At 32.1% G+C, this 16,286-nt stretch overlaps 3 protein-coding genes and 1 long non-coding RNA gene across 7 annotated transcripts; 2 read left to right on the top strand and 2 right to left on the bottom strand.

Moving 5' to 3' along the window:
- Positions 1–1,582: 1,582 nt before the first annotated feature.
- On the bottom strand, positions 1,583–2,597 carry LOC123217187 (uclacyanin-3-like). The gene is made up of 2 exons (XM_044638007.1): positions 2,217–2,597; positions 1,583–2,096 (listed from the first exon to the last, which is right to left on the bottom strand). Exons 1-2 carry the CDS (start codon positions 2,371–2,373, stop codon positions 1,747–1,749), a joined length of 507 nt encoding a protein of 168 aa, XP_044493942.1. The 5' UTR covers positions 2,374–2,597; the 3' UTR covers positions 1,583–1,746.
- A 3,399-nt stretch (positions 2,598–5,996) lies between these two features.
- Positions 5,997–9,517, bottom strand: LOC123215804. 4 transcript variants are annotated; one of them, XR_006502165.1, is made up of 5 exons: positions 9,307–9,517; positions 8,075–8,212; positions 7,556–7,970; positions 6,615–6,815; positions 5,997–6,225 (listed from the first exon to the last, which is right to left on the bottom strand). It is a non-coding gene; the product is annotated as an uncharacterized LOC123215804 (long non-coding RNA). The 4 variants fall into 4 exon arrangements; XR_006502163.1 differs by having other exon boundaries at positions 8,075–8,158; XR_006502164.1 differs by lacking the exon at positions 9,307–9,517 and adding an exon at positions 6,921–6,985 and having other exon boundaries at positions 8,075–8,931.
- On the top strand, positions 6,111–7,082 carry LOC123215803 (2-oxoglutarate-dependent dioxygenase 21, chloroplastic-like). Its single transcript, XM_044636050.1, has 2 exons — positions 6,111–6,355; positions 6,521–7,082. Exons 1-2 carry the CDS (start codon positions 6,204–6,206, stop codon positions 7,080–7,082), a joined length of 714 nt encoding a protein of 237 aa, XP_044491985.1. The 5' UTR covers positions 6,111–6,203.
- Positions 9,518–12,557: 3,040 nt separating the features above from the next.
- LOC123216504 (ras-related protein RABD2a) lies at positions 12,558–16,286 on the top strand. The gene is made up of 8 exons (XM_044636927.1): positions 12,558–12,767; positions 13,401–13,473; positions 13,842–13,889; positions 13,985–14,032; positions 14,343–14,414; positions 14,517–14,672; positions 14,795–14,898; positions 15,971–16,286. The coding sequence occupies exons 1-8, from the start codon at positions 12,754–12,756 to the stop codon at positions 16,065–16,067; spliced, it is 612 nt and encodes a 203-aa protein (XP_044492862.1). The 5' UTR covers positions 12,558–12,753; the 3' UTR covers positions 16,068–16,286.

The raw sequence follows: 16,286 nt of genomic DNA, 5'->3' as shown, positions 1-16,286 counted from the left end.
CACTAATTCACGTTCTAAAGATTAAAAACATACTTAAAAATTGATAATTTTTTGTTAGATAAAGAGAATAATAAGTGTTAACTGATGTTGTAAGCGTAGAGTGCGTGCAGGGTGCATGGGTGTATGCGGGGTGCGTGAGTGCGTGCAGGGTGCGTACAAGGTGTGTGGGTGCGTGAGTGCGTAGTGCAAAGTGCATTATTATATACAAATATTTATATATTTATATGTATATATTTATATTTTTTATGCACCCACGCACCTTGTACGCACCTTGTACGCACCCTACGTACGTTGCACATACTCATACACTTTGTACGCACCTATTCACTTTGTACGACCCTTTACACCCCGCACACAGAAATTGTTGAAAGTGACGTAATAAGTTAGGGAGGGTATTTTTTGAATTAAAAGTAAATTTGCTTATAAAGGTAAAACCAATGTACGTTTGCCTAAAAATGTTTAAGTAAAAAATTTTTTGTCGATTTTAATTAATATCCCTTAATAAATTATATAAATAATAATAATAATAATTTTTAAATATATATTATATTTATTATATTTTTAAATATTATATTATTATTTTTTATTTATTTATTTATATTTATATATTTATATTTTTTATGCACCTTGCACTACACGGCCTGCACGCACCCTATGCTTACAGCATCAGTTAGCACTTATCATTCTCCTCAACTAACAAAGATTTATTAATTTTTAAGTATGTTTTTAATCCTTAGAACGTGAATTAATGATAATTCGAATAAAAAATTATCAAATCTGTTAAAAAAATTTTAGGTGACTGAGTGTGACGTAAATCATTGAGAGTGAAGCAATAAGTTGAGAGATGATATTTTTGGAATTAAAAGTAAATTTGTCTATAAAAGTGAAACTGTTGTACGTTTGCCTAAAAAGGTTTACGCAGACAAATTTTTACCGATAATAAGTCAAATTCTAATAAATGGTTAGATTTATTTTTATAAAACGAATTAAATTTGAATTGATTTTTACATTTTAGTTCGAATCAATTTAAATTTAATTCAAATAAAATTGTTTTCAAGCTAAGTTCGAGTCTTAATTTGTTGATCTCGAATCAATTTTAAGTTGAGTCTTGTTCGCACTTAAACCAAATTGAATCTAGATTACTTTCACCATTAACATATTTAACTGACATCAATTTCATGTAGTGATAGATTTGATTCAAGTTGTTTGTGCTCAAAATAAAGTTTGAATGGAATGATTGAATAGTTAAAGTCAATTATTAGACTCCATTGCATAAATAAGTCAAGTTCAAACTTATTCAAGTATTATAATTAAAATTATTTCTAATCGAATTTATAGTTAAACTGTATTCTAACTAAGTCTAAACTTCAATTTATTAATATTGAATTGATTATAAACTAGTATTTTTAAATTCAAATTAATGTTGAATTGAGACTTGTTTGGGATTACCCATATCAAATCCAACCTTAATTCCGTGTCTAAGAGTTGTTCTTGTTAAATAGAAAATTTCGAAGTGATGGATTCAAATCAATTAATATGAAATTCAATCAGAATTTATTAGAAGGAAAAAACGAAGGACACATTTGAACTCAATAAATGTTCATAGATCCATTTGAAAACTAGTTATTGTACATTGATATGGTGAAGAAATAAATACAACTCTCAGTCATAACATGTCGCACAATCGCCACCATATAACAACAGTAAAGACAAACAATAACAACAGTCAACAGCACTGCCTCTCCCCTAGCCCATAAACGCACCTCCAACAAGCAAAGAAATCACAAGCATCATCATATTACATGAACTAGTAGTAGCCGCACTATGCGCTGGTGAAGGGGTGGTGGTGGTGGTTGGACTACTACCGGTAGTTGGGGTGTTGCCACCTGATGATGCGGCGGACACAGTGACGGCCAATTTCATGCCATTACCACAATGACCGATAGTTGGGCAGATGAAGTACCTTGATCCAGTGGTTGTCAGATTGAGTCTTGTGTTTCCATCGCTGTGACTGTCAATGGCATTGCTAGAAACGCAACTGTCATAATCACTTTTCGTTACCTCATCCAGTCCATGAGAACCTCCATAATTGAAAACTGTTGTTTTTTTTTTTTTTTTTTCCAATAATACAACTGGGTTAATCAGGATTATTAAACTCTACAAAACATAAAAGCTAATTAAAATAATTGCAGACATATATAAAATCAGAAACTTACTTAAAGCATCACCAACTTTGAAGGTTTTACCAGAAACCCAATTTGTGTAATCAACACCTGATGTCCATCCATTGCTGTCACCAACAGTGTAATCCACTGCATAGACGAAAGCAGGAGCGGCGAGAAGAAGATATATGAAAGCAGTAGCCATGGCCATCACAATTGAGAAAGCCAGGATTGGAGAGAGAAGAAGTAGCGCAATTGCTTCTAGTGAGTTAGATATATAATATATAAGAGTATGAGTTGACACGAAAGTCACCTCACCAACTTGTTATCTGTTGAAAGTTAATTATAGTTTTCTTTCTTTCTGCCATATAAATAGTAGCATAACAAAATAGTTGTTATCTGGGTTCATCTTTTCTGTCTCTCCACTACCTAATACACTCAGCTGGCTTTTAATCTTTTTGAAAGAGTCGCTCTACCAAATTCTATTTGCTCTTTTTGACTCCCTTTTTTCTTCGAAACACTGATATTGATGAGACTTAATTTCTTCGACTAATCTAATCTAATAGCAACGTTCATTGTTGAATTTTGTGAAAAGTCTTCTCACCTAACTTGGGTGAAACTTATCTAATTATTAGCGTCAGTAGCCTTCTCCATTTAAAGATTAGGGAGGACAATTACAATTCTATCTGTTACACTCAAAATTCATTTTCAAATAGTAACATCATAATCAATTACATTTGAAGAATACGATAAGATGAAGAACTGATAAATAACATTGTAAAATAACAGGGCAAGGGCGTCAGCCAGTTGGGCCAGTTCTATTGAAACATAAACATAAGCTCAAGCCGGGGACAATAGAGAAGCTTCCACTACCAACCAACATAATGATGAAGGGATTAGGTTAGCACGATCTCACATGTATTTCACAATCCCCACGTATTAAAAATCGTAGCAGTTATTGTTGTCAAGTATACTAACTTAGACTGTCAATTCAAAAAGGGGTTTGGTAATGAGTTGTTAAAGTCATGCATTATTAAAGGCTATAAATTGTAATACACTCAATCAATCACTATCCTCCACCTAATGTTTGGCCAAATCACAAGTTACTACTATGTAATTCTTAAATTACATAAGAGGAAAATTTGGGAAATTAGTAATCGACTCTTGAACTAATCGTGTTGATTATTAAATTCTAGCTCACCTAACTTCCTAAACTATATGATAAATAAAATAGTCAAAAGCATTACCCACCTTTTGTAGAAATCTTCTTAATTTATTTTGCTTTGGTTTTGATCAATTATGTCCAAAGCTGTCTATCAAAGATTCCTGCCTTCAACAAAATCTATTTATTTACCCAAATCACGCCGCCCACGTAGAATCATAGTGCACCTAATATGCTTCATCACGCCTGACTCTAACTGACATGCCACACCACAATACAAATAATTTGTTAGTTTAGTGCAGTGCAGTGCAGTGCAATCTCATTATCTTTGAATATTAAATAGCCCCCACATGAAATGAATGGTTTTCTATCGCGTCTAGAAATTTATACAGAAGATGGGAGTGTTTTGAAGAAGTTGCAAAATGTCTCCCTGACTCAATTGTAAGTTGGAGAAATTAATTTATTTAATGATTTATAATCACACTATATAAGTTTAATTTATTTTTTTATGTATTACATGAATATAGCTAAGATTTTAATTTGATACCTGTTACCTTCATCCTTGACCTTAAAATCTTAGTCACCTAAAACTTATTTTCATTCGTATTTTTATCTAAAAATCAATTTAAAATAAAAAAGATTCTGTATCAAAATCATTTTAATTTAAGTAAATTATATTTCATCATATTATTTAATATTTTATTTAAAGATTTGAAATTAAAAACATGAGACTTCTTTGTATATTTATACAAATATGATTTGTTAATTTGTAAGTTGTGGATATTATTATTATATAGTTAATTTAGATATAGGAATTAATTATTTATATCAAAATGTATTATATTAAAGCAGAATACTTTGATTTTTTTAAAGAAAGTAAAATAATAAGAGTGGGGTAGGGGAATAGGTACAATACTGTTTACGAATATTATTCAAAAGTAAATAGATAAGTGTGATACTGTTCACAGATAAGCATAAGATAGGTGTAATGCTGTTTCACAAATATTGTTTATTAACAGTATTTACAAAGTAATGTTCGCAAATAAGCATAAGATTGATAGGTAAGTGTGATACCATTCATACTTACTATTTATAAGATAATTGTTTATAAGGTTAGGAAGGAGTAAAATAGATACAAAGTTGGGCTCTCATCTATGTCTATATAATAAATAAAGAATGGGTTAAAATTGTATAGCATGATTAAAAAGAGGATAAATTAATTAATTTACCCCTATTTTGATTGTTGTTGATGCAGATGAAATTTTCACCAACCAAAAGTAACTCTAAGAGATGCAAAAATTTGTCCCATTAACTGTTATACAATCACATATTTAAAATCATATATTTATAGGACAATATAACATGTTAGTTGTGTAATTATATAATTTAATATAATTTGATCATTATACATTGAATTTAAGTGTTTAAGAAATTATGTTATTAAAAAAAATTATTGATTTTGTCATCTCCGAAAGATAAAAAATTAATGTTATATTCAAATATAAGAATGAAAACGAAAAGTTATCACACAAAAAAGAAAAATGAAACGGCATATTAAGAGAATTATAAAAATAACTGAAACCATCAAGACTGTATCTTCTTACTACTTCTAAATAGAAAGATTTCTATCTATATGTTAAATCTCCTATTTATATAGTTGATATATCTAGAGGCTATCCTTATAATTTATTACTTTGCTATGGTGATAATTAAGACTATGCAACCAAAATTTTTCATAAAATTTATATTATATAGAGAGAGAGTCTCCTTTCTTCTTTGACAGTTGGCCACTTGTCTTACACTAAAATGGGTGGGCTAGTAAACAATGACGTTGCATTTTGCAGTGCAAATTGTAAAGATGAACTCCTGAGAAGCCAGTAAGCCAACATTTGATGAAACCCATGTTGTTGAGCTCGAATTTGACTCCTCGGTTGGCTCCAACTCAAACTCAAGTTCATTATTTTATAATCTAGTCCAGCTCAAATAAACACTTTTCTGGGCTCTTGGCTCAAATCTGGCCCGGTCTCTATCATATTCTCTTTTAGAAGCCTTCTCTTAGCTCTCTGATCCTTGATTTTGTTTTATATTTAGCATGAATTTGTCATCAAATGGGATGACAAAAACGCAAGGTACTAATTTCGTCCGCACATAGATATTATAGGATGCCCATCTCAGCCTTAGCAACAGGAACAGAGGAGGATATTCACAAATTAAAACAGGGGAGCATTAAATTTCAGGTTGCGCAATTTGCAAATTGCAGATGTAGCCAAACAGCCGTATTTCCCTCTCCATTTTCATGTATCGCTATTTCAGAAAGTCCTATGACAATTTATATACGAGCTTACAAAATATAAAGAAAAAAAATCTATTCCCATGTGTGAAATGATTCCTGTTATGCTTAAAGTCTGACCTGAAAAACCTGGGTTACATCCTACAAGGTGACGGTTATCAGTTATGCTACTTGTTCATCTGGACCTATAGGAAGCACACTTTCTTACACTCGTTGACTCACATCTATGAACATATGTTGTTTCACAAAATAATAAAGAAATGGTTTCTAAAAGACAGTTATCTTTTTATGCTATGTCAAGTAAATCTCCCTGCCACATGACATGGCATACCATCAGTGACTACTAAGAAGACCTAAAAATAACATATTTGTCAAAGAGGACTTATCAAAGGTGAGTATATCTTTACATAATATACAAAGTCATGCATACATAATTTTATAATTGTTATCATAATTATTGCATAATATTTCGCAAAGAACTTACACTATTTCAGGTGATAAACCATGGAGTCCCACTTTCTATCATGAAAAATGCCCTAGATGCTGCAACAGAGTTCTTCAACTTGCCCATTCAGGAAAAGATGCTTCCATGTCAGATAATGTTCACGAGCCTGTAAGGTATGGCACCAGTGTAAATCACACAAGGGATAAAGTTCATTTTTGGAGAGAATTCATCAAGCATTACTCCCATCCCATTGTAAAATGGATCCATCTCTGGCCTTCAAATCCTCCAAGTTATAAGTAAGATAACCAGAATTTTTTAGAACTCCTATACTATGAAATATTATTGCATTTCTGTCTACGCCTATTTCAAAGGACAAAGCCACTGTTTCTTAGATATATTCATGATAATACACCTAATCAATTCATATGTGTCAAGTCATTATTCAATTTCCTATCTCCTAGGGAGAAGATGGGAAACTATGCAAAGGCAGTGCAGTTGCTACAAAAACAAGTACTTGAAGCTATTTTAGAAAGCTTAGGGTTAAACATCAATTACCTACAAGAGGACATTGAAGAAGGCCTGCAAATCATGACAGTAAACTGCTATCCAGCATGTCCTGAACCTGATCTTGCATTAGGTTTGCCACCGCATTCAGACTACGGTTCACTAACCATTTTATTGCAAAGCAGCCCAGGGTTACAATTCATGGACCACAACAAGTCTGCTCCAGCAATTGAAGGAGCTTTAATAGTTCAGCTGGGAGATCAAATAGAAGTAATGAGCAATGGCCAATACAAGAGCATTGTGCACAGAGCAACTGTCAGAAAAGAAAAGAAGAGAATTTCAATAGCAAGTTTTCACAGCTTAGCCTTTAACAGAAAAATTAGGCCAGCACCGGACCTCCTGAGTGAAGAGCAACCAGTATCCTACAAAGAGTTCAGTTTCAATGACTTTCTTGATTTTATATCAAGCAATAACATAACTGGAGGCAGGTTCATTGATACACTGAAGATAAATCCATGAATGAAGATGCAGTGGGGTTCCAGGCAGATATACCATGTTTTCTTTAATAGTATATTGCATAATAGCTTTAGATTCTAATAAATCTTATTATATGCTTACATGCTTTTGTACTACTTTGGAATCTTCCTAGTACATGTAGTAGCTTGAGAATAATGCAAAAGGTTGAAATAATAATGTCTCTATCTGTTTGATTCCCCTGCATGACTGCTGACTCTATTTCAATCATGAAAGCAATATAATATCTGGCACTTCATAATTTATTCAACTGCAATACTCTACATCCAATTTCATGCTAACGTCCACTGCATTTAATGTTAGAATTATATCTCTACCTCCGCAAATGCGAAAGAAGTAACTTGTTTATGGGATATTGAATTTTTTAGCCTTTTTTTTTAACAGCATATACATATATATCACATAACTTATTGACTTGATAAAAATACCACATCAGTTGAACTTTCTCCTCAAAATACCTCTCTTGACTTTTACAGAGATTCTTTGTCTATTGCGTCAGCCTTCCAGCCAGGGAACGAATCCATGTCAACTTTGAAGAAAATTGAAGCAGCATATGGAAAAATAATTGAAGCCTTTATCACCCGTGAAGAATAATGCAGCATGCAGCCTTTGATTGAAGAATACTGCAGCCCTGGCGTGAAGAATATAATGCAGCAGCCTTGGCGTTAACGCCAACCGTTTCCAGACAAAGCTACGCTTTGGCGTTAACGCCAACTGTTTCCACAACATCGTTTTCCATCAATGGCATTCCAGCCGGTTTTTTCAAGAGCTCTAGGGATCTAAGACAAGGAGATCTAATTTTTCCCCTTTTCTCTTTATTCTTGTCATGCAAGTTTTGAGCAGGATGACTTCTAGAGCAATGGACCAAGGATTCTTGGGTACATTTAGAGTTGGGAGAAAGATGAGGTTCCTCATATTAGATTTCAAATCTTCACTTTGTAGATGACAATCAGGAAAATTAGAAAAAAAATACTCACCTGCCATCCTGTCATTACGTCGTCACTACCAATCCGTGGAGTTTCGTCGTCTGCTGGTGATCGCTGAAGCTGCAAATCCAATCGCTGTAATATCCTCTGGTTAATGGTCGACTTTGATGCAAAAGGTAGAGAATCTCTCTACAAGTCAAGGGGGTATTTTGGGAAAAGTTCAACTATTGTGGTATTTTTGTTAACCTAATCAGTTGTGTGGTGTGTGTGTATATATATATATTTTGTTTAAAAAAAGGCTAAAAAATTCAATATCCCCTTATTTATTTCTTATGCAAACAAATTATCAAAGATTCTTTTCTTTCCACTAAAAGTTTTTTAATTCGCACATTTAGATAGGAGTTTTGAAGTCCTCTTTAGAAAGATTCTAAAAACACAAATTCAAGCAAGCAACACAACGATGCCCTCAATTATTAATTTGTTAAGCTCTAATAGTTGATGAAAATTATGAAGGTGAAAGAAGAAACCTCAAACTTTTGCAAATTATCAAAGTGCTTTATATAGCCAGATTTTGTACAACTTGGCAATCCATGTCACATTAAATCTGGACCATTCAAAGAAATTGAGAACAAACACAAAAAACACCACCATGCACTGTTGGATTGAAACTAGCAGACTTCCAGAACTGAAGAACTCCCCTTTCAATTCTTTAATAGAAACCTCTACAACTTATCAACCTCTCTTTTCCCTTGATGTATTTCTTTATCAATTCTGGCTTATATTCTTAACAAGAATCAAAATCTTAGCAAATATCAATTTTCTAACTGTGGTATCACCCACATGGAAAATTTCTTATTTCACTTTCTGGTTTAGTTAATGAGCAATTATCTTACAATAACCCCCTGATTAAAAAAAAAAAAAAAAAAAGAAAGAGAAAAAACAACAAGTGTAGTTCACCATTCATCATAATTGCATGGTTCATATCTTAATTTCAGATTTATTTATTCAACTAAAGCCATCCAAGCATAAATATCGTACAGAATCAACGAAAGAATTAACATCAAAATTTTTAAGGAAATTTTTCCTCAAACCAATGCAAATGATCATAAATAAATCCAACGGCGGAGACCATTCAAGCATTCAAAGAGGCAGAAATTACATTCAGCGATTTGATAACTCATTGTGATAAAGAGGATTAAATTCAATAGCGAAACAGATAATTATCAATGGAATTTAAATCAAGCAGTCTCAGCACAGAAATTGCGACATGAAAGACCACTTACAGAAGATTCAAACGCAATACATGCCAACTCTCCTATCAGCGTCTACTGACACGCTCTGCTCAGCTCAGCTTATCGTTCCCGGAGTTACAGAGACGGACTATCAAGTAGAAACCTTCGTTTCCCTGCATTATGTTAATCTAACGGCTGATATTTTCCTTGATGTAAATTGAATGATTTAAACATTTCAAGATCAACCACATTTTTCGCGCCACGTTTCAAACAGATCACATATATTATTTATTTATTAAAATATCAGCTCTTTTGTATTAAGCTTTTCCAGTTGTAGGCTGCTTTCTAATAACATGCCACGTGTTCATAGAAATGACTTCTCACCACGTGTAAGCTGGAGAAGACACCACTGAACTTATTCTCGAATTTGACTGTTTTAATTTAAATCGACTTTGAATTAATTCTTATCCAGAGTTGACCCGAATCAATGAGAGCCCGTTGAAACTTCAGCCCGCCTCATTGGTAGCAAAGTGCTCGCCCAGGTCCCAAACTGCAGTGCAGCCTGCATAAACTTTGATGAACAGTGTAGTTATTCTTTTATCTCTGCTGCTTATATGATGTTATAGTGAAAATGATTAAGATATGAATGTGCTTTAGGACCATCATTTCCCTTAGAATATCTCATTCTCAATACTAATTCTATTTGTGATTTTTTTTAATACACAATATATAATGACTTACACACATTTTAATATTTTCTCTCGAGTGTAATCTATGATATATTTAAACTTGAGTCTTGCTTTTCTTGATTCAATTTAAAACAAGATCTAGTTCGTATTAACTAAATTATGAGTCAACTTAAGTCTGATTCGTTTTAAACTAAACTAAAATAAGATTTAACTCTCCTTAGTTAGTTTATAGATTCACTTGAGTTTTAATTCAAAAATTTTATTTCTTTCTTATCAAACCATCATGTTCAAATTAATGAACAAAGATTGGACTTTACATCTGTGATAAGTGTTAGATTTATAAGTCTATTAAGAATATTAATTATGAGTTTTAATAAATTTGGATTTCAATTATAAAAATGATTTCAACCAACAAGATTATATATCTATATATATATACACACACACACACATGGTGGTCGCTCCCAATGTGATAAAAGAAAGGGATGGAGTCGTTGATTAAATCTAATTGCGCTGGTGATAGTCCAACACTTGCAAATTGCACCATAAAAGACAAAGAAATATGGCCTGTACTATTTCAAGCCAAGACATGGAAGCTTTAATTGAGCATTGATATATACTTTGTTTTTGCTAAGCTCATTGATATATGCTTGGCTAAACAGCTGGTTTATGGGATCGCATCACATGGAGCGGCTTAGTATAGTTATTACTTGTGACTATATCCCATCCCAAGTTTTAATGTCAAAACAAAAACAAATCTACAATTTAAAATCTCAAAGTTTCACTTATAAATTAATTTTTATTAAAATTTTTTTTATTAAAAAAAAAAGTAAAATCATCATTTTATCAATAATATTGAAAAATATAAATTTCATTAAGTTTTTTCATTTAGATTTTAAAAATTAAAAATTTTATATTTGTTTAAAGTTTTTTAACTTTGAAAAGTAACATTTCCCCCCCTCCCCCCCCCCCCCCCAAAATGTAAGATTTATTTTCTTACCCTTTTCGATCACTGAAAACAATGCTTGAACCCACACACCGATCACCATCTCTTCAGTGCGAGGAAGAGTTGTTTAGAATTAATAAAGCTTTGTTGATTCATCTGAAATCGATAAAGATGAATCGTCATCGCACATTAAAAAGGGTGAGAGATGGTGGTCTATGTGCTCTCAAACAAAAGTATCATTGTCGGTGCCCAAAGAGGGTAAGAAAATAAACCCTAAGGTTTTTAGGGTAAAAAATGTTAGTTTTTAAAATTAAAAAAATTTAGACAAAGATAAAATTGTTAGTTTTAAAAATTTAGAAAAAAATTTAATGAAATTTATATTTTTTAATATTATTAGTAAAATATTACTCTTATTTTTTAACAAAAAATTTTAACAAAAATTAAATTATGAATAAGATTTTGAGATTTTCAAATTTTATAAATATGTATTTATTTTAATATTAAAACATGAGTAAAAAATAGTTCTTTGGCCTTAATTGTTATGTTTCATACAATAGCAATGGACAAAAATTAAAGCTTCGTGTTTCTTTTACAGATGAGAGGTCGCATGCTTGGTGTTATCATGTTTATTTATAATTTGAAAAGCCGAAAGGCTTATTTCTGCTTTAAATTTAGTTTATTGTTAAAGTGATTACAATTAACTTTAAAAAATTTAAATACTTATATTTCATTAAATTTTTATTAAAATATTTATTAGTTATAAGGGTAAAAATATTATTTAATAGTTAATATTAAAAAAATTAATTTTATTTATTTATTTTAGTTTTGAAAACTAGCAATTTCTTGTTAATTTCATATTTTTTAGTTTTTAAAAATAATTGTTTTCCTTAGCCTTAGGGTTTCGTCTCTTTTAATTTTTATGTTCTCACAATTGCCCCCCAAAATTCTTTTCAAAATTTTGTTTCCCTCATATAGTTTTCATTTGTTACCCTTCTTCCAGCAATCTCTTCTCTCCATCTTTGACTAATTCTCTTCATACAACACATTCAATAACCTCTATTCTTCATGATTTCTCAACAGTCATCTATCTTTCATCTGTTTTGTCGAGGGGTGATAAAGATGGGAGATAGAAGATGGCCACCTTGATCGGCAAATCAAGATAATGGATTTGCCCACCCATAGAAATGAAGATGGAAATTTAACTAGATTCAAGGGAGAGCCAACAAAGATAGCGGGCAAACGGAGAAGATCAGTTTGTGACTGAACTCCCTAGAACTAGAAGAGATAAAAACCCTAAAATTTAAAAAAAAAAACACTTTTTAAAACTTAAAAATATGAAGTTACAAATTAGTTTTCAAATCTATGATAAAAAAATAAAATAAAGTTTTAAATTTTTTTAATATTATTAATTAAATAATATTTTTATTTTTGTAAATAGTAAAAACTTTAATAAAAATTGGATGATATGTAAATATTTAAATTTTAAAAAATGAATAGATACTATTTCAATAAGAATAAACTTTTTTATCAATTTAAAATAATTAAATCACACTGTAATAATAAATTTGCCGTATAATGCACATTATAAGGCGTTAGTAAGTGAATTCAACGACGGTTATTGGGCGCTAACGTTAAAGGAAAAAAAAAAAAAAGCAAAAGCTAAAAAACAAAGATAAAATGCTCGGATTGAATTGAAAGTCGTCTATTTCCTATTGTCTGGTCTTTACTCTCAAACTCGTCTTATCTTTCTCTCTTCTTGACGTTTTTATTTTTCCCGGCGAAATCCGATTGCGAGATCTGGTCCGACGAATCATCGTGCTGCCTTTTTTTCCCCTTTTCTTTTTCTACACGCAGTTAAAAATCATGAACCCCGAGTAGTAAGTTCCTTTTTTTTTTTTAAATATTTGAATATAACGTATTTTATTATGCTTATTTTTGTCTTAGGGTTTTGATTTTGATGCGAGATTCCTATCGTTTCGTTACCTTTTTGTTGTTCCTTCAGTTATGTAACTATAAATAACGAGTTTCATATTGATGATCAGCTGAATGAATCACATCGGTTGATTGTGTTGATATGATGAAACTTATGTTGAATTGAACATCTGTACCCTTTCCAATTCACTATCTCTTAATCCAGAATTTTTTATGTTTCTAACGAGTTTTTTATGGAGATTCTTCACATTGGTTTTTTTAGACGAACGTATTAATCTGTGTGAATTAGACTTTGCATATATGTTGATTAAAATTATTGTGATTGATTGTCCTAGTAATCTCCTGTTTTTGGTAAGGAATGGCCAGTTTCGATCTATGTATTCTTTCATGGAAAATTGATCGTTAAAGCGAATTTAATATGTAAATTTTATTAGTAATTTATTTTTGAAGTCAATTAGAATGTCTCAGGAAAGAAAAATTTTGGGTGTGTGGATATTATAGGTTATGACTAGTATATTTTTAGGGTATGTGGTCTATGTGTGTTACAGATGGTTAATTTTGTAATGTTTTGTTTGCAGTGATTATTTGTTTAAGCTTCTGCTTATTGGAGATTCTGGTGTTGGAAAATCATGTCTTCTCTTGAGATTTGCTGTAAGCTTCTAGAGTAATTTTTATGAAGTGGCTGTTTTTTCATAGTTTCATCATTTTCTTATGCATAATGGATTACACATGGGAAATAAGTTTCACATTAAAAAAGTTGGATATCATCCATCTGTTCAAGTGTTTTATTTGCAGTAATATTGTGACAACTTACGTCATCTATTTAGTGAGAAGATTGTAATTTAATTGTGATGTTATTTTTAATTTTTTTAAGCAAGGGATTATGGAATTAAACATAAGTATGTTTTCATATATAAAAAAAAGAAATATATTATGAAATAAGGTACATGAATTGCATTCTGACTTTCTCAGGGCTTTAATCTTTAGATTTGACTGTTTCCTTTTTTTCTTGGATTCAGGATGATTCATATATTCAGAGTTACATCAGTACAATAGGAGTTGATTTTGTAAGTGTGCACTTACGAATTGTTATATTGAGTCCCTACTCACAGAAATATATGAACCAGTAGCACTAATATCATCATTTTTCTGCTTGAGGTAGAAAATACGCACTGTGGAGCAAGATGGGAAGACCATTAAACTTCAAATAGTATGGTTTTATATACTCACTGCTTTTTCATTTTATTTATAATTGTTTGTTTTGGTTTCCTCAGACATAGATTCATCAAGGTGGATTCTTCCATTTTTGTGGAAAAGGATTTGTCTGTTTTAGGAGAGGGCTGCCCTTCCCTTTTTTGTTATGTTCCACCAGGATAATGTCATGTATTTATTTAATACTGTAATTGGTGCTCATAATCCTAAGCTTTGCATTGATTGGTCTTTTAATTTTTGTATACACCTTTTGCTAGAAGTATAGTTTCTCAATGCTTTGTGCAGTGATTAACTTGTGTGGTGTGCAGTGGGACACTGCTGGGCAAGAACGATTTAGGACAATCACCAGTAGCTACTACCGTGGGGCTCATGGTATCATAGTGGGTGTCTCAACCTCATCTTACACTTTACTTTTTTGGTTCCATTTCAATCCTTTATTGAGTCTGACAAAACATGTTGGTTGTGGGTGGCTCCTCTGGTAGATTGTTTATGATGTAACAGACCAAGAGAGCTTTAATAATGTCAAGCAGTGGCTGAGTGAAATTGATCGCTATGCTAGTGATAATGTCAACAAACTTTTGGTTGGAAACAAGTGTGATCTCACCGCTAATAAAGTTGTGTCATATGAAACAGCTAAGGTATAGCTACTTCTCCAGTTGGTAGGCTATTGTATCCCCTTTAAAATGTTTTATGGGATACTATGAATTTTTGTTGGATGTGTGATCAAGTTATATTTGTTGTGTTTTCTCCCCTATTTTAGGCATTTGCAGATGAAATTGGAATACCTTTCATGGAAACCAGTGCTAAAGATTCTACAAATGTGGAGCAAGCTTTCATGGCTATGGCTGCTGCCATCAAGGATAGGTAACAACACTTTTTTTTTTATTTGTAGTATATGTCTATCTGAACAAGTACACTGCACACATATGTGAGAGAAGAGTCATTTAGTTTTGTCTAGATTTACACACAGTGAAGATAATTCTTCCTTCTCAATTATGCTGTTAATTGCCAACTATCTTGGAGTCTTGAGAGGACTCCAGTTGTTAAAAGAGTAATTCTTGGAGGCTGTACTTATTGACAGAAGTAGACCATGTTTTACTAGCTCTATCAAGAAGTTGCTGAATGACACTTATAACAACATCTTAACCTATTATCAAAATGCATAATGAAAATTTTCTCCAAGTCAGGCAAAGTTGAAACCTAGGAGTCTGATGATTAAAGCTGGCGTAAATCTTCTTCACCATATGTAATTTATATACATATATATGAGTTTTTAGTGGGCAGTGGTGCCTAAGATCTGACCACATATCATCTCATGTTTTTCCTGTACTCTTTAATGCAAGTGAGCTTGTAATATTTATAGTGTGTTAGGATTGAGGGTGTACAATAAATAATGTAAGTGATTATATTGGGATAAGCTGGTTGGATTGGTTATTGTAACAAAAAGTTATCATATGTGGCCAAACCATGTAGAATGGGTGGAGTAGGGGATCAGGCTGTTGCATTATAGGAGGAGGCTAAAAGAAACAAAAAAGGGGAGAAGAAAATTGTTGCTGTGGTTTTTGTAGGAGAGAACCTGGTCTCTCCAATACCAGGCCTGGGGAGAGTGTAATTGCTTAGTTTCTTTTTGCTTTTGAGTACTGTAATTGTAATTAGGACTGTGGCTCATTGTAGAGACAGCAAATATCGATACACATAACAATTTACTATTCATCTTCTCATTGGGTTACTGAATTGTATCAATTATTTGGTTGAATTGTTGGCTGTAACCTAACATACTCTAGTATAATAAGCCACATCTATCACTGTTGGTTCCCGTCTGAATCTATTTTCAAATAATTTCAGCTAACTCAATAACCTTTTTTGTACTAATAAGAAAACTGTAAACTTTGTGTTATATTCATGTACTCATGTATAAATATGTCACTGAATGCAGAATGGCAAGTCAACCAGCCATGAACAATGCAAGGCCTCCAACAGTACAGATCCGAGGTCAGCCAGTTGCACAGAACAGTGGCTGCTGCTCCTCTTAGGTAACAACGCATTAATAAAATAACCTCAGTTTGCTGGTTGTCATGGTGTAAGATTGCACTTGTCCTTTAGTCTTTTGAATTGAAAACATGTATCTTCTTGACCCACATCAAGAACGGGAACTCATACTTGGTGGATCGCATTCTTTCTACACACTTGTTTATCAAGGCTTGTACAAAGTGGAAATGCTTATAAATGTTAGTATTCTTCTTCCTGTCCCA

Source organism: Mangifera indica, chromosome 5 (genome assembly GCF_011075055.1).
Source record: "Mangifera indica cultivar Alphonso chromosome 5, CATAS_Mindica_2.1, whole genome shotgun sequence".
NCBI classification, from domain to species: Eukaryota; Viridiplantae; Streptophyta; class Magnoliopsida; order Sapindales; family Anacardiaceae; genus Mangifera; species Mangifera indica.
This window is presented reverse-complemented; position numbering and strand designations above follow the sequence as displayed.